This window comes from Lissotriton helveticus, chromosome 6, assembly GCF_964261635.1.
Source record: "Lissotriton helveticus chromosome 6, aLisHel1.1, whole genome shotgun sequence".
Taxonomy (NCBI): Eukaryota; Metazoa; Chordata; class Amphibia; order Caudata; family Salamandridae; genus Lissotriton; species Lissotriton helveticus.
In genome coordinates this window covers 1,357,108,426-1,357,133,668 of record NC_136067.1, presented here as the reverse complement: position 1 = coordinate 1,357,133,668, position 25,243 = coordinate 1,357,108,426, and the positions used below count along the sequence as shown (strand labels likewise).

The window sequence follows — 25,243 nt, the reverse complement described above, 5'->3', positions numbered from 1 at the left end:
CTATCCAAAGACAACTTTACAGAGTCATCAAAAACTGAAACTAGTGGATGGCAAGAAGGGATGCACTATCCATGAATCATGTGCTACAATCACCAGAAAATGGGCTTAATTAGAATGTTTTGGAGTTTTATTGCTTTATGTAATCAAAAAGAGAATTTTATTGGGAATCTTATTTGCTTGGAAATTGAATATTTGGACCACAAAATAACGTGAAACTACTGACATGAGCAAATACCCAAATGGAAGCAAGAGAGACAGCAAAATAAAAGTAGAAACTTTTTTTAATTAAAAAATATCCAGCACATAAACTTCCGTTTTTGTTTTGATGTGGTGACATCGGTCTTCATTTCACTACTTTGGAGGTCTTAATTTTCTTAATGTCTTTACCACTGAGTAGGAGAGTCCCATTTTTAAATTTTCCAACCTGCCCTCTTGGCAAACTTGTAGAAGCAGATTTTTTCTTTTTGCTCCATCTGAAAATTAAAATCATAACAGGAATTTTGAGTAATGCATTGGTGGATGCCCCAAATAAATGTTAACAAAAAAGACGTTGGCAATTAAGCATCACACCCGAATCACACAATAGTGTTTAAAATCTGCATGTATAATGTGGTATTAAAGCATAATTTCCTAGTTTAAGAATCATTTTCTGCTTAATTGACAAATTTCTAGTTCAGGAAGGATTTTCTGCTCAACTGCACTTCAATCCTAAATCCAAAATGCTACATTAGAAACACAGTAACATCACCCATTTACTGGAACTCACAGGTTACTTACCATTCATCATTTGTTTAAACATTCCCTATTGCTTTTCGTTTATTCGATTACAGCATTCTCTTTTCTAAATTATTTGACTGCAAGTATACATTACATTTTCACACATTCCACTCGATACAAAATACTGAGAAAAAAAAGTTGCTTTTAGATATAGGGAAAAGAACTCCACTCATTCCACTCCATACAAAATACTGAGAAAAAAAGTTGCTTTTAGATATAGGGAAAAGAACTCGGTGCCACGCGGAAGTGAAATGTACGAACAGGGAGGTTTTTTTTCTTTATTTTCTTTATTGAAGTTTTTGCATTAGGATACAGCATATGGACATACCAAAAAAAACAATGCAAAGGAAATCATCAACATAAGAAAAAACAATACGAGGTACATTTTAGCGATCAGAAGATGTCACATGTGCATCTGAAGTGTCCTGCACTTGCTGCGATGTTGAACATTTCGGGTGATGCGGAAGCACATCAAGTTTATCATACAGAATCATTATCAGGCTGAGTCAGCAAATTCTCTCTCAAAGGAGCCCAAATATCCGTGGGTCTAGATGTTGTCAGCAGTTCCTCAGCGTAGAGGTCCAACTGCTCACCGCAGAACACCAGATCCTTAACCCAGTAATCAACTTTCGGAGCAAGTTTACTCTCCCACGTGAACAGAACTCGCCTCTTGGCGAGCAAGAGGGCCACTCGTACAAACCTACCTATGGCGGCCCTCAGGTGAGGGACATACCCAAAAAGGCACTGCAGAGGCGTGCACTGCAGCACTTGACCTGTCATAGTATGTATACGTGTGGTAACATTCTCCCAGTATTTGAACACAGGGGCACATTGCCATGCAAGATGGAGGAAATCAGCACTGTCTCTGCCTCATCGCCGACAATGATCAGAGTCTTAAAGACCCATTCTATGTAGCTTAACAGGAGTATGGTGCATTTGATGAATGAATTTAAAATGAATAATTCGCAAATTACCATTCGGAGTGAGGCGACCCGATAGCATGCAAATCTGTTCCCACTCTAATCTGTTCCCACTCTTTTGAACTAATCGGGGGAGTCACTATGGTATTCCATCGTTCCAAGCTTTTATCTGGCCCACGGACCGGTTCATCCTGCCTCGCCTTGTAGTAATTCGTTTTTTCTTGGTTGGGGCTACTAGCAATAACTGAAGCGAATTAAGTGTGTCCCGTTCAGCGGGGAAATCAGTATAAAGATCTCTCACTGCTTCAATCGATAGCAGGTGTACTGAAAGAGCGGAGTGGGATTTTGGATGTAATTTACGTCATCACCCGCAATATAACTACCCCCGGGTAATGATCGCTCATGTGAATGATGCCAGCCTCCTTTAAAGCGGTTATGGGCCTACTTTCCTGAGTGACGGATAAAGCCGCGTGTCCAGCGAGAGGTAACGCAGGAGCATATAAAGGAAATTTGTGTGTGTGCTTGCCAATCGCCTGCCAGGCCGCAATAGTGGTGTAGATTGTGTTGATCTCCGTCCTGGGCGTCTGCCTAGGAGTATGTGTGAGGACACTCATCAGAGATACAGTGTGAGACTCTCCGTCCTCCACAGCCACGTGTGGAATATAATTATGGGACCTGAACCAATAATAAGCGTATTGGGCTTGTGAGCAGAGATAATAGACATAGAAATCAGGAGCAGCGAATCCACCTCTTTCATAGGCAAGTGTTAATGTGAGCCAACTAATTCTAGGCTTCTTATTCCCCCATAGTAATCGCAATAACTGAGTTTGCACTGTTTTAAAAAAAATGTTTGGTCAGTTTGATCGGAATATTACAAAACAGGTATACAACCCTAGGGTGTATGACCATTTTAATTACTGCAATATGATCCGGCAGGGACAATAGAAGATGGGACCACTTATCCACTTGTTGCACCAAGGTGTTGTATGTTTGGCCATAGTTCTCTTAGATCACAATATCAGGATCGCAGTGCACCCATATGCCCAGGTATTTAAGTGGATCCTCAGACGATATCAATGGGTATTCTAACTGGGGTGGAGACGTAATCAGCGTTAGCGGAATAATAACAGATTTTCCCCAGTTAATCTGGAGCCCAGACAGTAGACCAAATTTAATATATTCCCGGAGAATAGGAGACAAATGAAGCTGGGGATCGCGGATAAACAGGACCATATAGTCCGCGTACATGGAGATCCCAAGCGGACGGTGATTAAAATTAAGAGCAGGGGCTCTGTGACTTTGCCGGATTTTACAAGCCAAAGGTTCCAAAACAAGGGCAACAAGCATTGGCATAGCCAACAGGTCTTGCTTTTGGGACCTTATAAGTTTTAGCCATGCAACAGTTGATGTTATTGCACCAAGGATACTGTGCTGCATAACTAAATACTTATAAGGTCCCATAAGCGAGACCTAGTGGCTATGCCAATGCTTGTTTAATTTTGAGATGAGCACAACAACCCTGTGTATTAAGTCAGTACATTGCCCACCTTACTTCCGACTGGACTCTCTCTTCCCGCCTCACACCTGGCCGTGAAAGCAAGCACCCTGCAGCTAAGCGCCCTTCTACTGAACTCCTGCCCAAACACCGAAGCCCATGAAACGACTACCAGGGCGAGCTGGATCATCATTAAAGTGGCAGGACTCAATTCATTTGGTGAGATGGCAATATATTTGATTGACAATATGTTAGTAAACGGTGTATTCCTTCTGAATAGGGCAGTTAAATGTTGTAATGTTATAAACACGAGTTAAACGATCACAAGTGATATCTGCTCCGACCTGTAGACCAAGTCTTTAATAGACAGCAATGGCAATTCAGCCTTCATCCTTCCCAGGTCGTCTCATTACGTACCTTTCAATTTAGTATAATTGAGCTGGGCTACGATAGCACCATGCATTTAGAGCGCTTAGAAAAAGCACACTATGCCGTATATAAAATAAGTTGTGTTTTATATACTTGAATCAAAATCCTTATTCCGTATCCAGCATTACTTTACACATTTTTTTATTGGTAATTCTTTAAACGCTACATACCGCTGGAAGGCTGGTTCAGAGGGAAATAATACATTCATTTTATATCGCACCTATGGACACAGTTTTGGAGCTTTGCCTTGCTATCCATAGGAGATGTTTATAAAAACCCACCTCAATGGCATTCTTTTTTTTACGACCCTGGAATGATGAAAGACTGAGTTGACCCCGCTGGGGTGCAAACGTATATCCTGCAGTCCACATCCAGTGTTATGCACCATAAGGAAAATGCTACTTACCAGTATGCATCTGTTCTTGGCATGTAGAGCTGCAGATTTCTACACTTTGCATTAGATCGCCACTTGGTGTTGGGCCCGGATGATTGCATGTTGTTGTCGTCTTGGAAGAAGTCTTTGTAGTCACGAGATAGGTGACTCCTCCCTTGGACGATAGTGCGCATGGGCATCGCCTCCATCCTTAGATTGTTTTTCGCCATAATGGGAAATGATGGAGTTAGTAGAAAGAAAGATGTCCATGCGTGTTTGTCTAATTAAGATAAAACTGGAACAGATACAGGTCCCGCAGAGGTGAGAGGGCATGTAGAAATCTGCAGCTCTACAAGCCAAGAACAGATGCATACTGGTAAGTAGCATTTTCCGTTCGAGGCATACGAGCTGCAGATTCTACACTTTGCATCGATTGTGCAGAAGTGTCTCCCCTAGCGGTGGTCACCTGTATCAGTTGCAGTAGTTTGAAAGAGTTGTGAGGACAGCCTGGCCTACTGCAGCTTGCTGCTTGGCTTCCACATCAACACAATAGTGTTTAGTAAAGGTGTGTGTTGTAGACCATGTTGCTGCCTTCTAGGGGAATGTTCCCTAAGAAAGCCATGGAGGCTCCTAGTTTGCATGTAGAGTGCGCCCTAGGAGGAACTGTTAATGTGCGTTTTGCATTGTGATAGCATATTTGTACACATTTAACAATCCACCTTGCAATTCCTGATTTAGAAATGGGGTTGCCTTTATGTGGTGGAGAGAAAGCTACAAATAGTTGCTTTGTTTTGCGAAAGGATTTTGTCCTTTCAATGTAATAGAGAAGAGCTATTTTGACATCTAGTGTGTGTAGAGCTCTCTCTGCTACAGAGTCTGGGTTTTGAAAAAACACTGGTAATTCTACAGATTGGTTTAGATGAAAAGGAGTAATTACTTTAGGAAGGAATTTAGGATTAGTCCTTAGAACCACTTTGTTACGGTGTAATTGTAAGAATGGTTCTTGTATAGTGAAAGCTTGGATCTCACTAACTCTTCTAAGAGAGGTAATAGCAATGAGGAAAGAGGTTTTCCATCTGAGAAATTGCAGTTCACATTTGTGTAAAGGTTCAAAAGGGGGTCCCATGAGCCTGGTAAGAACAATGTTTAGGTTCCACTCTGGAGAGGGTGGTAACCTAGGAGGAATGATTAGTTTTAACCCTTCCATGAAATCTTTTATTGCTGGTACCCTAAACAACGACATATGTTGTCTGTTTTGTAGGTATGCTGCAATGGCTGCAAGATGTAATCATATAGATGAATATGCCAGATTACATCTCTGTAAATGGAGAAGGTAACAGATAATATTTTGAATGGAAGCATCTAAAGGATCAATTTGATTATTAGTGCAGTAAATGGCAAATCCTTTCCATTTAGAAGCCTAGCAAGCTCTAGTAGTAGGTCTTCTGGCTTTTTAAATGATATTCATACAGTTTGGTGGTAGGTTAAGATAACCAAACTCTAAGACTTCAGGAGCCAGATCGTGAGATTCAGTTGACTTGGATCTGGATGCCTGATGTCTCCATGGTTCTGCGTTAGCATGGATGGTGTCAGAGACAGTTTTTGGTGTGGAACTAGAGAAGTGCTAGCAGTGTGGTGAACCACGGTTGACGTGCCCATGTGGGAGCTACCAGGATCAGCTTGAGAGACTGTTGTCTGAGCTTGCGTACCACTAATGGTATTAGTGGGGTTGGCGGAAAAGCGTACGCAAATCTGCCTGACCAGTTCATCCATATCGCATTGCTCTTGAACAACGGGTATCGAAACCTGGTGGCGAAGGTTGGGCATTTTGCGTTTTCGTGTGTGGCAAACAGGTCTATGTCTGGATTACCCCACTTGTGAAAGAATGGTTGAAGAACTTGCAGATGTAGTTCCAATTCGTGAATCTGTTGTGTCTGTCGACTTAACAGATCTGCTATCTGATTGTGAACTCCTGGAAGGTGTTCTACAAGCAGATATATGTTTTGTGGAATGGCCCATCTCCAAATGTTTTGTTCGAGTTGGGACAGCTGCAGGGAATGTGTGCCTCCTTGTTTTTGTATGTACTACATGGCTATGTTGTCCGTCCGGATTAAGAGAGCTTTGTTTCGTATGTGCAGTTGAAAGGACTTTAGTGCTAGGAAAATTGCCAGCAACTCTAGGTGATTGATGTGAAGCACCTTTTGTTGAGCGGTCCATCTTCCCGGAGTTGTGTGGTGGAGCAGATGTGCTCCCCATCCTGTCAGGGATGCGTCTGTTGTCAGTACTATCTGTGGAACTGGCTCCAGGAATGGCCGCTCTCTGGAAAAGTTTTTGGTGTTCCACCACTGCAGAGAGCGATGTGTGCGGCTATCCACCAACACCAGGTCTGTTAGTTGTCCTTGTGCCTGATTCCACTGATGTGCTAGACATTCCTACAATGGGCGCATTTGCAGTCTTGCATATGGTACAATAAAAATGCAAGATGCCATCAATGCTATTAAGTGCATGAACACTCTGGCTGGGAGAGAGTGTTGGTTGCGAAACCTTGTAACTAAGGCTTGAATGCTCTGTATCCTGGCTGGACTGGGATAAGCTAGAGCTGTATTGGTGTTTATGGTAGCCCCTAGGTATTGATGTACGTGAGAGGGCTGGAAATGTGACTTGGTGTAGTTGATTGTAAGTCCCAAGTCGTGCAGAGTTTGAATCGTTTGAGATGTGTGTTGGACACACTGATTGAATGACTTGGCTTTTATGAGCCAATCGTCTAAGTATGGGAAGACGTGGATATGTTGTCTTCTGAGATGTGCTGCTACTACTGCTAGGCACTTTGTAAACACTCTTGGTGCAGTTGTGACCCCGAATGGACGGACTTTGAACTGATAGTGTTGTCCTTCTAGTACAAATCTGAGATACTTCCTGTGAGAAGGATGTATGGGAATGTGGAAGAAGGCGTCCTTGAGGTCTAGTGTGGTTAGGAAATCGCCTTGTTGCAACAATGGGAGCACTTGTTGTAAAGTTATCATGTGAAAATGATCTGATTGTATATACAGATTGAGAGGCCTTAGGTCTAGAATTGTTCTTAGTGTTCCGTCCTATTTGGGTATTAGGAAATAGAGTGAGTAAACCCTTGTTCCTTGATGTTTTAACGGAACTAGCTCTATTGCATCTTTTTGCAGCAATGAGAGAACTTCTTGTTGGAGCAGCGTTAGATGTTCTGTAGACATTGGACGCTGTCTGGGTGGTATATGTGGAGGGGTAGCTATAAGCTCTAGGCAGTAACCACACTGGATAATTTGTCTTACCCACTTGTCTGTTGTGATGGAATGCCAGACAGGTAGGAACTGTGTTAATCTCCCCCCTACAGTAGTGGTATGCTGTTGGGGGAGCCAAAGGAAGTCACTGTTTATTGGTGGAAGAGGATCGATTGTTGTTATTACCTCGACTTCTTCCCTTAATGTTATTGCCTCTGTAGCCCCCTCTAAAGTATCCCTTACTAGAGGATGCTTGTGTATTTGTTTTAAAAGAAGCTGAATTGTCTCCTCCAGCTTGTTTGGAGCCTCCTCTGTAGAAGGAGCGACGAAAGGAGCTTCTCGCTTGGATGGACTGCAGAGCTCCCGTAGACTTGGCTGTGTCAGTGTCTTTTTTCATTTTTTCAAGTGTTGTGTTTACTTCAGGACCAAACAATTGTTGTTGGTTGAATGGTTGATTTAAGATAGTAGTTTGCACCTCTTGCTTAAATCCTGAAATGCGTATCCACGCGTGGCGTCTAAGGAGGACACTGGTGTTATTTGCTCTGGATGCAGTGTCATCTAGTGCACATTTATTGGAGGCATTTGATATAAGTTTACCTTCTTGTATGAGGTCATCTGCTTGTGCCTTATATTGGTCAGGTAGATGTTGTGAGAGCTTCTGTAGCTGATCATAGTGAGCCCTGTCGTATCTTGCGAGGAGGGCCTGTGTGTTAGCAATACGCCATGTATTGCTAGCTTGGGCAGCTATTCTTTTTCCTGAAGCATCTATGATTTCTGACTCTTTATCAGGAGGTGGAGCTTCACCTGATGTTTGTGAATTTGCTCTCTTCCTAGCATTTGAAACTACTAGGGAGTCTAAGGGTAGCTGTCCTTTAATGTAGGCAGGATCCCCAGGAGCTGCTCTGTACTTTTTCTCTATCCTTGGGTTTATGATTCTAGCTCTTTCAGGATCTTTAAACACTTCTGGTGCATGCTTGATGACTCCTTTAATCATTGGCAGTATTTGCACAGATTTTGGGGATTGTTCAAAAGTGTATAATACAAAATCTTCCTCTGCCTCATCTGAATGCATGGTGACATTGTGGTAGATGGCAGCCCTATTAATTAAGTGTCCAAACCCAATATTATCTTCTGGAGGAGAAGGTTTAGATGGATATGTATGTGGGTCAGGAATATCGGCACATCTTGTGGGTTTGGATACTCTCAGTCTGGTGAACCTGCTGGGTAGGGAAAAGGGTCATATGGGTCTCTTCCTCCCCCCATGCTATACTGATCATCATCAGCATCCTGAGGAGGTGTATGTTGTGGAGAATGAGAATTTTGAGGTGAAATGTTTAAAGGAAGAGCAGGGGAAGGAGATACAGGAGAAGAAGGGTGCATAGGAGATGTGGCAGAGTCCTTCTTCTTGACAGGCACTGGAGGTGTTGGTGCTGTATCGGACTTCCTCTTCCTGTGTGGTGTGGTGGAAACATGTCCTGTTTCTGGATCTATGTATATCCTTTTTTTGTAAAGGATACGGCCTAAAAAGCTCTTCTTCTTGAGAAATTGCTTTCGGTGCCAATTTTTTCGGCTCTGGGCCTAGATTTTGCTGGTCTTTAGCCTTAGGAGTTGTGGTATAGTCCTTTGGCGTACTTTTCGGCACCGAAGGCCTTGTTCGAGGGCTTGGAGGCATTGGAAGCAGGCTTTGTGGGTTTCGGCACCGGAGATTTTGGGGTGGAAGCAGGCTTCATTGGTTTCGGTGCTGTGTTGTCTTTAGGAGTCGACGGTTTCTGAGTGTTTTTCGGAACTGGGACTTCTTTCGGTGCCGAGGGAGCTGGTGGCATCGGCACGTGCACTTTGCTCGGTATGGAGCTACCGGAAGGCTTTAATATTTTCTTCATAGCCGGGCTCGATGGCAGGGCTTTCGAAGCAATGTCTCGTCTCGACTGGGCCCCGAAGACGGACTTCTGACCTTAGCCTTTGGTTTATGGATTGGGACCATGGTAGGGGCAGTCGTACTCACGCGTTGAACTGATGGTATGGAGTCATGGGAGTCGTCTGCGTCAGATATGATCTGGAGATCATCGGAATCTTCCTCGGGGACACATGGACCTTCGTCGAAGATATCCACCGGTTCCGGAGCTGATCTTTGCATGTCGCGTCGACGGGCCCTCCGATCTCAAATGGCCTTCTTGGATCGAAAGGATGCACAAGCTGGGCAGCTCGACTCGTCGTGTTCAGGTGATAAACACAGGTTACACATCTCGTGATGGTTGCTGTGTGGAAATTTTGTTCCACACCCAGGCCAATTTTTGAATGGTGTCCTTTCCATGAGTAGTAAGCCTCAGCACGTGGGTAGGCCCAAGGACCCGCGTTGACGACCGGAATCGAAGTGATGAGGTTGAGTCTATGTATATTGAAGTTAAAAGTTTGTTTTTAGAAGTTTTTGCGCGTCAAAGTCTTCAAAGAGTAGATTTTCGAACAGGAGCGGAAAAGTTGCATCCAAACCCAGTGGCGGAAAAAAATAATCTAAGGATGGAGCCGATGCCCATGCGCACTATCGTCCAAGGGAGGAGTCACCTATCTCGTGACTACAAAGACTTCTTCCAAGACGACAACAACAAGCGATCATCCGAGCCCAACGCCAGGTGGCGATCTAATGCAAAGTGTAGAATCTGCAGCTCATATGCCTCGAACTAGCACCTTTCTTCTGTCTCCTCACCCTATAGTTAGACTCCCAGTGCAGAGCGTGAATCGGATGCACAGCTATGTTGGTCGGAAGATCTCACGTTGCCCCGTGAAATGTATGGAAGTGGTAACATCCTGTGCTGTGACAGGCATGTACATACCCTCCCCTCTCTCCCGTTATAATTGCAACACGACAGGGGAATGTAAAGACAGGAAAGACAGGGCTGAGTGAACTACTTAAGTACCCTCCTCTTAGTTCCATTAATGAACGCTGGTGCCACGTGATAAAGCGCCTAATGAAGCCAAGGGTTATGATAAGCAGCGCCTTGAGACCTCTTGCTGGTAAAGTGTGCAGTACAAAGTCAGCCGCTTAGTGACCCACCTAGAGGTCATAGCGACTGTCGTGGTGTGCACGTATCACTGAGCGCCCCCAGGTCGGCACAGAATGGACCTGGGCTTCACGGAGAGAAGTGCGTGTCGCGTGATTATAATGTTTGAGTCAGATGGTAACCCTGGGTTACAGCCCCAGCCAGGCCTCGAGTTCCACAATTAATGATGTAACCACTAAATCCCATTTACACCCAGTACACTAAATGCTAACTCCTTGTGCAGTCTCTTTGAGATGCTGTGTCCTGAATTTTGGCACAACGGTGTTTACCTCGGTGTGCTGTGGGTGGTCGGAGACGACAAAGGCCGGTCTGTTGTGTTGAAGGCATTTGACCAAAACAGCACTGGGGCAAGACAGAGGCAGCGGCAGCTCGCGTGGCTGGAACTGTGCATGCGAGTTCATGTAGCATGCAGGGGTACGGCGTTCCGGGAGTACAACATACCACAGGAGCATGACCCTGGAAGTGAATGACATAACTGAAGGGAGCGCTGTCTTTTGGGCGCCCTGGAGGGTAGAATGGGGAGGGCTGGGCACAGTAGTATGTTATAGCGGACGTTTCTGCATCCTTCTGATCCTAGGCCGACCTTGAAGCTGGTGACTCTGGGCAAATCACTCGATCTCCCCATGCCTAACAATGATTGCATCAGTCTGTAATGCAACTGGTGCTCATAATGAGCCCCGATACCTTCAGGTCGAGTTTGCGCTATACAAAACTGAAACAAGCGTGCGGGTGTGCCTCGCGGCGGTGCAGCAGAGACTCGCGGCGTGGAAGCAAGGAGGGGGCTTGCGCTGGTTTCCCTTGCGGGAGCCAGCAGGGAACATCAGTTTGTAATTATTAACAGATGGTTCCTGCTCGCTCCCGCAAGGGAATCTCCAACGTGCACGCGTTGCCATTGAAGGCAATGGAACGCGTGCACGTTTTGGCATTAAAATGCGCTTCGATGACAAAAGGCCTCTTTCCTATGTAGCACATGCACACTGCGTAGGCGAGACCTAAAAAGGAGGGGGGGGACAAAGGACAGCCCTGTCTGGTACCGCGGTCCAAATTAAAGGGTTATGATGTTAGTCCACCCACGCATACCCTCGCAGAGGCATCAGTATATAAGAGCTGTATCCAGCGCATCAAAATAAAAGGAAATCCCATTCTGTGCAAAATGCAGAACATATACTTCCACTCTATGGAGTCAAATGCTTTAGCCGCATCAAACATGACCCCAGCAGCAGATAAGTCAGGGTTAAGAATGTGGAACATAGCAAAAATAGTGCGCAGTTTATGGGAGGTGGAATATTCTGGAATAAACCCAGATTAGTCCGGGAGCACTAGAAGAGGCATTAGAGGTTGGAATTTTGTAGCCAGAATCTTCGCCAGGATTTTTGCATCAAGGTTTATCAAGGAAAGAGGGCGATAAGAGTCACAACGTGTAGGCGATTTATCTTTAAGGAGGGTGATGATCAAGGCCTGGCGTAAGGAAGGAGGAAGTATCCTGGCCTCATGGGCCTCGACGTACATCTCCAATAAGTGGGGTACAAGGAGATCTGCGTAGGCCTTGTAGAACTCTGCCGTCAGGCCCGGGGCCTTATTATTAGGGAGAGAAAGAATAGCCTCCCTAACGTCAGTTTCATCTATGGGCTGGCTCTGTGGGCATCCAAAAGCCACGCACAGGCCGAATCTCCTAGGTATTCATCCATTGCTTCATCGTCCATCCTGCCTCGTGTGGCATACGTAGATGAGTAAAACTGCTGAAATTGACCCACCATAGCGTGTGGAGTGTAGTGCGCAGTCCCGTGAGTGTCAATAATGTGGTCAATTAAGGGATTGTCAGTTCTAGAACGCAACTTTTCAGCTAGATTTCTACCTGGCCGCCCCCCCTCCCCATAAGCTCGGGCCACACGCCATCTATTTCTATACCTCACCTCAGGGTCAGCTAGTTCGTTGTATTCCGCTAGTAAATCATGAATGCGCGCCATCGCGTCTGAAGATGGTGAATGCAGATATTGTCTCTCAAGCTCCTCCAGAGCCCGTTCCATTTTGGACAGTTCACCTCTAATGTCCTTTCGGATCCCCGCTGTGGGACCTATGCACACACCCCGTATTGTCACTTTAAATGCTTTCCACAATATGGCCTGACTGTCCACCTAACCCACATTCAAGTCATAGTATTGTACAAGTAATGCCTTAGCCCTGAAACGCCACGTGAAAGGGTGATGGGTATTTATGGGAATGCTGATGGTAAGGACAACGGGGTTGTGATCAGATCATGTTCGCGGGATCGTATGAACCTTTTCTACCCACCCATTAGATTCTTCGTTCAGCAGCCAGTAGTCTAGTCGAGACCGACTATTAAATGCAAGGGTGATATGTGTATCCTCCAGTGTCCCCTTATTGCGCAAGCGCCAAATGTCAATCAAACCCATTTCCGCCATGGCATCCCTGATACACTGGGCAACCTTAATCGTGCGTGCGCCTGATGGGTTGGATTTGTCCACTTGTGGGTTAAGATGGGTGTTTAGGTCGCCTCCCCACAGGACCGCGGATTCAGGCCATGCACGCAAAACATTGAACATTCATAAAAAAGGTGTTGGGTCATCCACCACAGGACCATACATGTTTACTAATGTCACTAATGCCATTCCCAGCTTGCCTTGTACCATGGCCCACCGGCCCTCAGTATCCATACAGGTATGTATAGGCTGAAATGGTACTCCCTTTTTAAATGAGGATAAGTACGCCTCTGGAATAGGTAGAGTACGAGGAGGCCAATCGGAAAGACGCCCATCTATGTGCTACCCTGACTTCTGCTTGTTTGCTCAGGTGTGTCTCCTGTAAAAAAGCGATCTGCACAGCTTATGTATCTAGATGTGCTAACACTTGTCGGATTTTTTTGGGTTGTTCAGACCACGGATATTCCAAGTTATGCATTTATACATTGCCCCCATTATCTATGCAGGAAGGCTAACTGCTCCCCCGAATGTTGGATTGCAGACAGTATGCACAAATAGCGACAGTCACCATATTTACGACTTGGAATCTGATCACAGTACCTACAACTCCCGTCCCCTCCCCCACCCACTTTAGCAACCCCAGTTTGCCAGGGACAATTCCCTCCAATATAAACAATCCCAACAGAAACAAGGTGATGCAACCTTACCAGTGGGGTATACCCATTGGGGGACATAGGGGCAAAGTCCACTCCCAGATCGAGTAGGGAGGGGGCTGCCGATGAGACGTAATGGTCTCCTACTCAATAGCCATCTTGCTGAGCCTGTGGGTGAGGGCATGACGGAAGACACTGGACGCGAGATTCCGCGTCTACAACAGTAGGCACATGAGGCATAGCCCATCAGAGATAAGGAGCACAACTAGCTCTGTGAATGACAGAGACACTAACCCACTCTCACCTAGCAGTGAAGCACGAAAATACATGAATTCAATATGAAACAGCAAACCTAGGGTTCTCCCTCCCGAATACGCAGTGTGCTACCATTACATTCCGCATCATACATCAAAGCAGACATGCAATGCAACTCTGTTACTACTCATTCGTCAATGTCTGATGTAGGGGCCGGAGAGTCCCGCCGGCGGCGGAGGGATCTTGCGTATTCCATTGCCTGCTTCGAACTCGTGAAGATCTTGCCGTTTTCAGTCTCGCCTATGCGCAGCCGCGCCGGATAGAGCATGGAATATGAAACCTGTTCCTTCATGAGCAGTTTCTTAACTCCCTGAAACTCCTTACGTGCCGCCTGCACTGCAGCTGTAAAATCTGGATAAATTGATAACACATTTCCCTGGTAGTTTATTGTGCCCTTCTGGCGGGTGATACGCAACACGGTGTTTCGGTTTCTGATATTCAGTAATCTGGTGATGATTGGTCTTGGGGGCGGCACCAGGTGGTGGGCGCTCCACAAGGGATCTATGTGCGCGCTCAAACATTGCCGAAAGGTTGTCAGCGCCACAGATATCCCGCAATAGAGACTCCACATAGTCTTCCAGGCGCCCAACATTGGTAGACTCCGGCAGGCCCAAAATGCGCATGTTGTTGCACCGAGAGCGCGCTTCAATGTCCTCATTCTTCGCCTGGATGACAGCCAAGAGTTTTGTGATGTCAGTAGTTTTCGCAGCAACTTGCTGGAGGCCATCTTCGGCATTCGATATACGCTGCTCTGCCTCTCCAATCCGCGCCGCGTGTTTGTCCAGTTTTGCAGAGAAATGGTCCATTCTGCCGTTAAGGGACTCAATCGAGCCATCATGGCCTGCAGGCTGACCCGTATAGCAGACAATGTCTTTTCCAGCGCTGTGGGGGCCTGGGCTGTCGATTCCAGCTCCGAGTCGGAGGCCGCAGTCTGCGAAGACTTACCGCCCTTGCGCAACTCGAAGGTTAGCCGAGGCCGTTTCTCTCATGAGGCACAGGGTCAGATTGATTTGCAAATGGCCATGTCTGAACTGGGGTGGCAGAGTGAGCTAAAGAATGGTGATGGATTAAACCCAGATCAGTTGACTGGGGGTGAGTGTTTGATTTGCTCAAGCGCTCCATCCATCATTTGTATCAAAATAATCCAGCACACGGGCTACAACCAGATCTGTGCATGAGCGGATTCCTCACACCTTGCACAGGGAGTCCTCACGATAGGCGACCACCCCCTCCCACCCCTCCGACCACCCCCCCACCCCTGCACCTTGCTCTTTCCAACTCTCTCCTCCTCCTCCTCATAGGGCAGACTGGTCTTGATGAGCAGGCAGGTGCTGGTGCTCCAGACTCCAGGGAAGGTGGTCTTGGGTTTCTAGGGTGATGCCCCCTCACCCAACAGGGAGACTACAGGCTTGGGTCCCATTCCTGGTCACAGGCAGAAGTTTTGCAAAGGTTCCTCTCCCCACACAGCCCATCAGGCTGCTCAGCAGTTTGGGAGTAAACTCCCCTACTTATGGTCCTTTTCCAGACACAAAGTGTAATTTAATAGCCATGTCTTTGAAGTTTAATGTTGGGGTTCTGCTTTTTTGAAATTGACAACTTTCCCCTTTCTTCTTCTTCCTGAAGGATGTCTGTCACCGCAGGCAGAACTCCAAAGTGGACTGGTCACTCCCATGAATCTTGTTGTGGGTTAGAGTTCACACCTGGATGTCAGCCACAGTGATATGTGCATCAAAAGGTTAATCCTGGGCTCCCAGCCCTACTCTTTATGAATCCTTTATCAGCCCCATCTCTCTCTTCCTGCAATGTGTGCAGGCCTGTTCCTTGTGCTCTATCATTGAATCAAAGAGCCCTTTCAAATGCACAGAGAGACTGGCTCTCCCATTTTGCAGTGCTTGTCCCCCCAGCTTACAGGAATGCAGCAATACGCTAATCTGTCTGGGAGATTCCTCATGATTTCCACTAGACAGGTCTGGGCTTCCCAAAATAGAACCCAAGGTCCTCCATGTAATGTACAAGTGCAGGCACACAGGAACCCAGGGTACAAAACCAGCACATTTAATGCACAGCACAGTTATACTCCTGTATTATGCCACCAAAAGCATAACTACATGCAGCAAACACATTCAACCACAACACGTAAAAGAAATGCACAGAATTTAATGCACCCACACTTGTAGAAGGTGCCTCAAGACAACCGCTGAGGTTAATTGTAAGGAATTGTGGGGACACTTTCAGTAATAAGGATCACACAATGTAGATACATGGATGACTTGAAATTCTACTGTTCTTGATAAGGAAGTACACTTAAACACACACAATAGTAACACACCGCTAAAATGTACAATAGCTGTATTTTTTATAGAATAAGACTAACCTTTCTTCCGAGCCGCGTTTTCTTTTTCTTTTTGTGGGATTGATTTCCTGAAATGAAATACAAGGTTAGGATTTTTAAAAAAGCAACAGTGTTAATGCAATACAAAATTTGCAATGGCCATTAAAGATACTATCAGCCGTAGCACCAACGTGGGCCATTTCCAGGAGTATGAACCTTCAGGAGGTCAATAGGCGACACATCATCCACCGCAGAAAAAGTTGGGAGGACCAATGGCAGGGACACCCCGTCCCCCCAAAGATTGCCCCGATTCACCTGTGAAGGTCTTTTCAGTAGAAAAGCAAGTGTGTGAACTGTATGTTGCTGTTGCATTAATGCTGTACATGGCCATTCATGATAAGCTGACAATCACGCTTTGTTCACTGTGCATACATTTGTTATGGGTGATGGTAACATGTCCTGAGTACAAAGTACAGTTTCACATCTAATATTTCAAAAAGCCAATCCAATTGTGTGCCACAAGAGTTTGGTACTTAGGGTCTTCTTTCGTGTTTGATGGAAAATATACTCTATCACAAATGTGTGCGATATCCCTTCCGCCTTAATACAAGCAGCTTAACGCCTACAGCAATTGTAACATGACAGATAGGTTATCTGTCACATGTGTGACTGAGTATCCCATCCAACAATATATGAATCAGACCCAGTGTTTTAATGGCCAACAACATAACTTTCAATTAATCAGTGTTCGCTTATTGTCAGAACCCCTTTCTGAGGGCCGTGGTGCACGCAGGGGTTATGGGGCCCAACCGTGGTGGTTGAGTCCTTTTACTACCAATGTCCCAAGGCCCAACCTACTATGGATCCTGAGCAACTGAGTCAAGTACCCCTTCTGCACTTGACTGTCAGTGGTAGCTGTGAACGAGAAGTCAAAGACTCCCATAAAGAGGAGGGTCGGTAAACACGACTCTTAACTCATAGTGCACACAGAACGATCAATAAATCAATGTCCAGTCAAATAATCACTTTTATAATAAAAATAAGTATTTTATTTCCAAGTCTACACATTCAAAGGAAGAGCAACCATTATACGCAATAACACAATCCCCTTGAGGTTGGGGTTCTGATGTTTGTGAGGCAAAATCCCTTTCCCAAACTGTTAATTGTACCATGGTTGGTAGCCGCATCCAGGGAATGTTCACTAGTAGGCCACACTCAAGAGTTTCCAGTTGACTCTTTAGGAATTAGTCAAAAGTGTCTGTAGTGCTGCAGCACCATCAGCAGCTGGTTCCCCAGGGCCTCACAAGCGCAGTTCAAGTCTTGCCTACTCCTGAAGTATGGAAGCATTCAGCAATGCAGCAAGTGCCCTCTCTGCATGCGCTTCCAAGTCCTGATCCTAGAAGCCAGGCAACTTGTGCTGTAGGCAGTAGCATCCAGCAGACGCAGGCTCCCTCCCTTGATCAGCACTACTGGCTTTTTCCAGCAATCAGAGCTGCTCCTGATGGAGCGAGGTGGAAAAACAAAAATTTGTATACCCCTCGTAAAGTCACTTTCTCATAACAGTAATATGAACTAATCGTGTGCTTTGGAAAACTAATCAACTTAGAATAGAATGCACACAAGTACATGTGGGAAACTAATTTGCTTGTGTTGCACTTTATAATTAACTAAATAAAGTGATGTTGTCACGTATTACATTAATGCAAAGGCTATGATTAACAAAAAGCGGCATAAATGTGCTTTCTGTTTGTGTATTGGTGGCAAGAACATGAAGACAGGTGAGCATATCATGCATATGTGTTGCTTATTTGCTAGGTGACAACTAACAGGGAAACCTTAGTATGGGGGGAGGTAAACAGAAGGGCTATAATTCAATAATTAACATTTGTTTGTGTTTGTTTCTATGATAGTTCCCATTCTGGCCCGTGAGGCCTATCTAAAAATGGAGGTTTTCGATAACTACGAAAGTGAAAGATACTACGCATGTGCGGCCAGACCCGAGACTGAATGTGAGCTGCCTGTGCCTGAGCGAGAATGGTTCAAGGACAGCATATCCTGAAAGTCCAGATGACTGCCAATAAACATGGACATCTGTATTGTGAATCGTGAGAACTATAATGAATATTGCAATTTGAGGACGTGACTGAGCCGGACATTCTAAAAACAAAAGACCCTTTAATTTCCGAGGATGCTGCGTAAACCAAATAATAGAATGATGAGGTGATGTTCATCCACCCTCGGATTTGACCAATCAAAATTGGAAATGATACTGATAGTTACTTTGCAGATAGATTAAGTTAGTGAAAAAGGGTATAAAAGAACATGACTGGACTTAAGAAAAACCTCTCTTTTCGATTTCTTCCTGAGATGCTGTCGGAATGCTGATTTCCTGAGGCGTAAGAACTTATGAACTTTATTATTCCCCTTTTGAATGAGTACGGAGTCTTTAGTTCAGGCTAATAGCTAGATAGAGTAGGGAAAATTAACTTTGGGAACTATCCTGTTCTTTGCTAATATTTGTGTCCTATAATAATATGTTTTTCTTTCTGAATTTAAAATTAAAATGAATATAAATGTTTGAGCAAAAATTATTTTCTTTCTTAAGTATATTTCTAAAAAAAATAATTAAAGCAAAATGAATAAATGTCAGATATGCTAAAATCTTCATAAAATAGAAATTAGATAAATGGAGAATTAACCTGGTCTTGTATTTTCCTCAGCCTAATTTTTACTAGTAGATTCGTCGACAAACAATGTTGGTGTGTCTGAATAAATGTTATTGTTGATAAAACCACGGTAAAACAATTTAAACTGCAGGTGTAAATAGTATAAATATTTATTTTTAATTTAGACACTCCGCTATGATCCAGCAGCTCTCCTTGGAATCTCACCGATCCATGAAATAGGGTGGAAGTGTTTGAGCGATTCACAGTGTTATGGGCCCCACTGACGAATAAATGTGTGACTCAGTATTTCAGGGAGAGGTGATGAGGTTTTAAGAATTATTTCCAGAGTAGCGCTGCATCACTCCGAATCCGCGAAGATGAGATAAGTCACTCTTCCGAACAAAGCGGGGTGGGGAAGGGAGGATTCGATCTTCCAGCTCCAGACAGAGCCCAGTGAGGGTGCGATATTTCCTGGGGCATCCTTCACAGTTATTAGGAGGATCAGTCAGGGGCAGGTCTTGGTGTGCAGGCTTGAGCCTCCGGTCCTAGCTGCAATTTTCTTTCCAGTCAATGGCCCAAACTTCTGGCAATGTTTGTATCGGCAGACACTCTGGCAAACATGGTTGCCACTGTACTTTCTGGCCTTCGCACAGACTCTTACAGTGCGATCACCAACACCATGGCGTCCGCCCCCTTGAATACAGGGTTGCCGACCAAGGCGGACACAAGTCTTAACTCTCTGGCAAGAATAAATTCAATGGTGCAGCACTCTGGTTCACTGGGTTACCACATTGAGGTGGTGCGGGCCCGGCTCTTCCTCTATGGCACTCTCTACACGGCTCAGGTCATGTGGACCTCTCCTGGCATACAGAGGTCGCTGGATTGGTCCTGCACATGTGTAGTTACCCGATCAGTGCCATTTCCTCATACCTTGCTCAGGGAATCCCCCCAGTAGGGTCCCCACTGGACCTTGCTCTCTCCAACCCTCTCCTCTTCCTCACGGGGCACACAAGCAGGCAGTCGCTGTTCTTCAGGTTCCAGGGGAGGTGAACATAGTTTTCCTGGATGATATCCCCCTCACCCATCAGGAGGACTAACATGCCTTTGCCCCCAGTCCCAGTCACAAATCTGCTTAGCAGATGACCAATTTTGGAGTCTCAACCTCCCCTTCTTATAGTTCATTTCCAGACACCAAATGTGATTTAGGGTCTGGGTCTTTGAAGTTTTATGTTGGGGTTCTGCTTCTTTTGAAGTGTACAAGTTTTGTTTTCTTCTTTCCTCTTGAAAGGCTGTCTGTCACAGCAGGGAAGACTTCGAAGCGGATTGTTTCACAACACAGGCCATGGCAGTGACCACATTTCACAGCTGGATATCAACCAGAGTCTTATGGCATCAAAAGGTGAATCCTGGGCTCCCATCCCTACTCTTTATTATTCCTTTATCAGCCCCTTCTCCTTCCTGAGGTGTGCCCAGGCCCCTTCCTTTGTTCTATTACTGAATCAAAGAGCTGCCTTTTGAAGTGCACGGGGTAGTCTCTTCCTCCATTGTGTGTCCCACCCAGCTCACAGGAATAAAGCAAAATACAAATCTGGCTGCGGGATTCCTCTGCTCCTCATGTCTTTACCAGGTAGGCCTGGACTACCCAAAATGGAAGCCATGGTCGTCCATGTAATGTACAATTGCAGGTATACTTGCACTCAAGGTACTTTTACAGGACACATACTCTTCAGTACTGTTACCACTACAGACATAAATACATTCAGCATTCACATTCAGTCCATGCACACTGCTCAGTACTGTTGCTTTTCTGTGTTGTACCGGGGTGTGTAATTTGGAAACCCACACTCATTACCAGCACACACATACTCACTGTGTGCGTGCTGCACACCACTGTACCCTTCATGTATTGTACTTTCCACAAGCACACAAACCGAGCACGCTTTTATTGCGCTCGCACAGCACAGCACTACATCTTGCATGTAATGTATTCCGTCCATCATCTTGTGTGCTTTGCTGTTTACCCTATGTGGGAAGGGTATGCCCAGACGTGGGTCCCGTGCTCACTACGCCACTGGAGTCAAGCTATCCTGGCTGAAGACGGCTGATAGCCAGAAACCGGTCCTAGGAAGCTTGATTCTGGTCCAGGGAAGACATGGCTTGACAGTTCGGTTGGACTGTTCCCATGAGGCACAGGGTCAAGACTGATTTGCATATGGCCAGGTCTGAACTGGGGTGGCTTGGTGAGATAAACAACGATGGATTAAACCCAGATCTGTGACTGGGGGTGAATGTTTTGCCATTGTGCAACATTCCGTCCATCATCTTGTGTGTTTTGCTGTTCACCCTATGTGGGAAGGGTATGCCCAGACGTGGGTCCCGTGCTCACTACGCCACTGGAGTCAAGCTATACTGGCTGAAGACCGCTGATAGCCAGAAACCGGTCCTAGGATGCTCGATTCCGGTCCAGGGAAGACATGGCTTGGAAGTTCGGGCAGGACTGTTCCCATGAGGCACAGGGTCAAGACTGATTTGCATATGGCCATGTCTGAACTGGGGTGGCTTGGTGAGCAAAATAACGATGAATTGAACCCAGATCTGTGACTGGGGTGAATATTTTGCCGTTGTGCATCATTCCGTCCATCATCTTGTGCGTTTTGATGTAATGTATTTCTCACAACAATACATATACTCAGCACATGAACTAATTTCACATGTACAACACAGTACGTACTGCTTTACCTCTATACTGTACTATTCCAAAGCACGCATACATCCAGCGCAGAGTCACAACTATTGGGCTACGCAGGACTCAACATTAACCTGATGTAGGCCAAGGGTGAGATTAACACATAGCAGTGGAATTTTAAAAAGGTGAGTAATCCTGTAGGCCTTCCCACCAAAGGCGCAACATGGAAAATATTTTAATTTCTCATCTGTCTTCCACTTCTAAGTATGCGGCATTCTGCAGCACACTTAGAACGAGGAATATGCCTCTAAGGATTTCTTTGGTGCAGGGAGGTGACTCTTACTGCAAAAAACAATCGTGTCTGTAAAGCTAACATCATTACTCCATGTCGCAAGGGTCCCTGCGTTGACACTAGGCTTCTTATTGTGCACCAGTGCAGGCAGAGGACAGGAATAAGCCATATCTTGATAGATGTGGTGCACCCCTGCCCTCACAAAGCGCAGCACAGCAATCTGTCTTGCTACGTTGCACTGTTTGAAAGAATGATAAATATGGGCCTTAGTGTGATAGCTGAAATGTTGGACTCCGCACAGACACATATGTTCGCCACTCCCACTACAACCAGCAGCACGACCCTCACTCCTGTCTTCCGACACCAAGCCAGTACACACTCCGAAGACTGACTTGGGTCTCCTTGACCCTCTTCCCTTTTCCTATGTTTGAATCTCAACACTGGTGTCAAAAGAGCCACTCAGATTCTTAGGAGTCTCTATGTGGGGAAGACAGTGTTGTTGGATTCAATCCAGGGTGTCAGTAAACAACTGTAGATTACAACTGGCACCCTGGAATACATCCTTTCTGCCATGTCTGTACAACAGAGAGGTCCTGACACTTCTAGTGGCTCCTCAGGCCACGTTTTTGCAGAACCCCTGCTTCAATACCTCCACCAACCCTCATACCTCCATCAATCCCCATCCCACTACCTTCTAGCAATTCGTCCACCTGCCTCAAAACCTGACCATGTCAAAGGTTTTCACCATGCCCTACGACTTCACCATGAGCACCCTGAACCTCAGATCACACCAGAACTGGAGAAAGGACAGAACAAGCATTGGCATAGCCAATAGGTCTCGCCTTTGGGACCTTATAAGTGTTTAGCCGTGCAACAGTTGATGTTGTTGCACCAAGGATATTGTGCTGCATAACTAAATACTTATGAGGTCCCAAAAGCGAGACCTATTGGCTATGCAAATGCTTGTTTCAGGATTATTGCCAATGTCTTATGTTCCTTTCTACACATACAATTCATTATTCTGCATGTGTGGTCTAATTCCATGTATTTATTCTTTTTACAAACGTTGTCCTTGCAATAAATGTGCTTTAATTATCCGCCACAACCAATCATACCTAGATGGACACTGTAGCTTGACTACACATCAATGTTCGGTGCTGTCCCGTCACACATTCATTTACACATGCTTTAATAACAGGCACAATTTATATACTGTAGGCTAAATGCAGAAAAACACGGTTAAAAAGGCGCTATCGAGGAACATTTAAAATTTTCAAAACTTTCATTTTGTCATCTTCCTTGATGACACCCGAATAAAAATCCCAGAAGTCGCACAGCCGTCCGTCCCAGTCCCAAATTAGAGAAATAAAATAGAGACATGAGTTTACCACAAATAAAGAGGGAAATCGGCGGCAGGATACAGGACAGAATCCACCTAGAGATGGACTGTTTCGAGGTAGCAAGACCAGTCCTGACCGACCCATAGTTGACAAACAGTTGGTCTGACCTACGAATGTCCTTGGTCTTATCCAGATAGAATTTCAACACCCTTCTCACATCCAGGGAATGAATGTAAATGTGGGTGTACTTGTAAAGCGCACTGCGACTCCATGGAGTATCCTGGCGCTGAAGACCGCTGGGGAACCCGTCCTGGTTTTCCCTGTGAGATGGTCCCTTTCTGGGTATCTCCAAGGTGAAACCAGGCATCCCCGGCGTCTGAATGAATAGATCTTTCCGCTCGAGTGGAAGGATTCTGGAAAAACGTAGGTAAAGTTATAGTCTGATTAACATGAAAATCAGAGATCACCTTAGAAAGGAACTTAGGGTAAGCACACATCACAACCTTAGCAGCATGAAAAACAGTATAAGGTTATTGACAACATAATGCCTGAATCTCACTCACCCTTCGCGCCGATGTAATGGCCACAAGGAAAGCCGCCTTCCACAATAAGTGCTGCAGTGAGGCCTTATGAATGGGTTCAAAAGGATCCTTCATTAATCTGGACAGCACTACATTCAATTCCCAGGAAGGCGAAGGACTCCGAACAGAAGGAAACACGTTCTTCAATCCTTCCAAAAAATTCTTAATCACAGGGACCTGGAAGAAGGAAGTCTGTGAAGGACATTTCCTGTACGCAGTTAACGCTGCGAGGTGGACTTTAATAGATTGAAAATTAAGGCCAGACTGAGCCAAATGCAAGAGATATGGAAGGGCCACATCTTCCTTGCAGGTCGTCGGATCATAGTTCTTGGACGTACAGAACCTCTTCCACTTGTAGGCATAAGACGTCCTAGTGGAAGGCCGCTTAGCCTCCTTGAGAATGCAATCCTCAGGCAGATTAAGGTGTCCATATTGCACTATCTCAGGAGCCATGCTGCCAAACTCAACGATGAGAGGTTGGGGTGCACCATCTGCCCCCCGAACTTCGTGAGAAGGTCCGGCCGACACGGCAGTCGCATGTGAGGCTGAAGAGACCGGTGCAGCAGATCCGTGAACCACCACTGTCGAGGCCACTCCGGAGCAATGAGGATCATCCGTGCTCTGGACCGGGACAGCTTGATGAGTACCGCCGGAATCAGGGGAATGGGTGGAAAAGCGTACAGAAAGCTGTTCGACCAGCTGATCCATAGCGCATTCCCCAGAGTCCCCAGTTGGTAATACCTGGAGGTAAAGTCTCGGCATTTTCTGTTTTCGGCGGTGGCGAACAGATCTACGTCTGGAGTGCCGCACCTCCTTCTAGAACCTAGTCGTTCAGAACCCATTCGTGGTTTTCTTGCACGAGCCTGCCGAGGGCGTCCGTCTGAGCATTCTGCACACCTGGCAGATGAGTGGCCGTTATCGTCAGTCCTCTGGCTAGCAGCCAGTGCCAGATCGCCTGCGCTTCCAGTGACAGAGTGCGCGATCTTGAGCCCCACTGCTTGTTGAGATTATACATTGTGGTCGTATTGTCCGTCTGCACAAGCAAGGAGTTGGTCTGGAAGGACGGATGAAAAGCCTTCAGGGCCAAGTGAATCGCTCTGAGTTCCAGGAAGTTGATGTGGTACGTGGATTCCGCTGGGGACCATGTTCCCTGAATCTGTAGCTGGTCTGAATGCGCTCCCTAGCAGAGGAGAGACGCATCTGTGACGATAGTCTGACTTGGAATGTTCTTGTGGAATGGAACCCCCTTGAGGATGTTCTACGCTGAACACCACCATTTCAGGGACTGTAGGGCGTGAAGGGACAGCCTGATCCCGTCGTCCCAGCTCCCTCGCCTCTGATCCCACTGGTCCTCCAGACATTCCTGCAGCGGCCTCATGTGGAGCCGTGCACGTGGTGTGAGGAAGATGCAAGAGGCCATCGACCCCAGTAGAAACGACACCGTCCTCACTGTCAGAGATGGAACAGCCATGAGAGCCTGAGCCTTCCGAAGGATCGATAAGTGTTACTCCTCCGAAGGAGACATGCTTGCTGCAACGTATTGATGGAGGCTCCCAAGTACTGTAGGCACTGGACAGGAGTCGGGACAGACTTGGACATGTTTATGTGCAATCCCAGCTGGTTCAACAGAACGGCC

The 25,243-nt window shown here is 45.9% G+C and overlaps 1 protein-coding gene across 1 annotated transcript in view; it reads right to left on the bottom strand.

The window, feature by feature from the left end:
• Positions 1–263: 263 nt before the first annotated feature.
• FSAF1 (40S small subunit processome assembly factor 1) overlaps positions 264–25,243 on the bottom strand; it is a 201,014-nt gene continuing 176,034 nt past the window's right edge. The window contains exons 6-7 of the mRNA XM_078649087.1: positions 16,085–16,131; positions 264–473 (exon numbers count right to left, since the gene is read on the bottom strand). Of these exons, the coding sequence (XP_078505213.1) occupies positions 344–473; positions 16,085–16,131 (177 nt within the window). The 3' untranslated portion in view covers positions 264–343. The remainder of the gene's footprint in view (positions 474–16,084; positions 16,132–25,243) is intronic.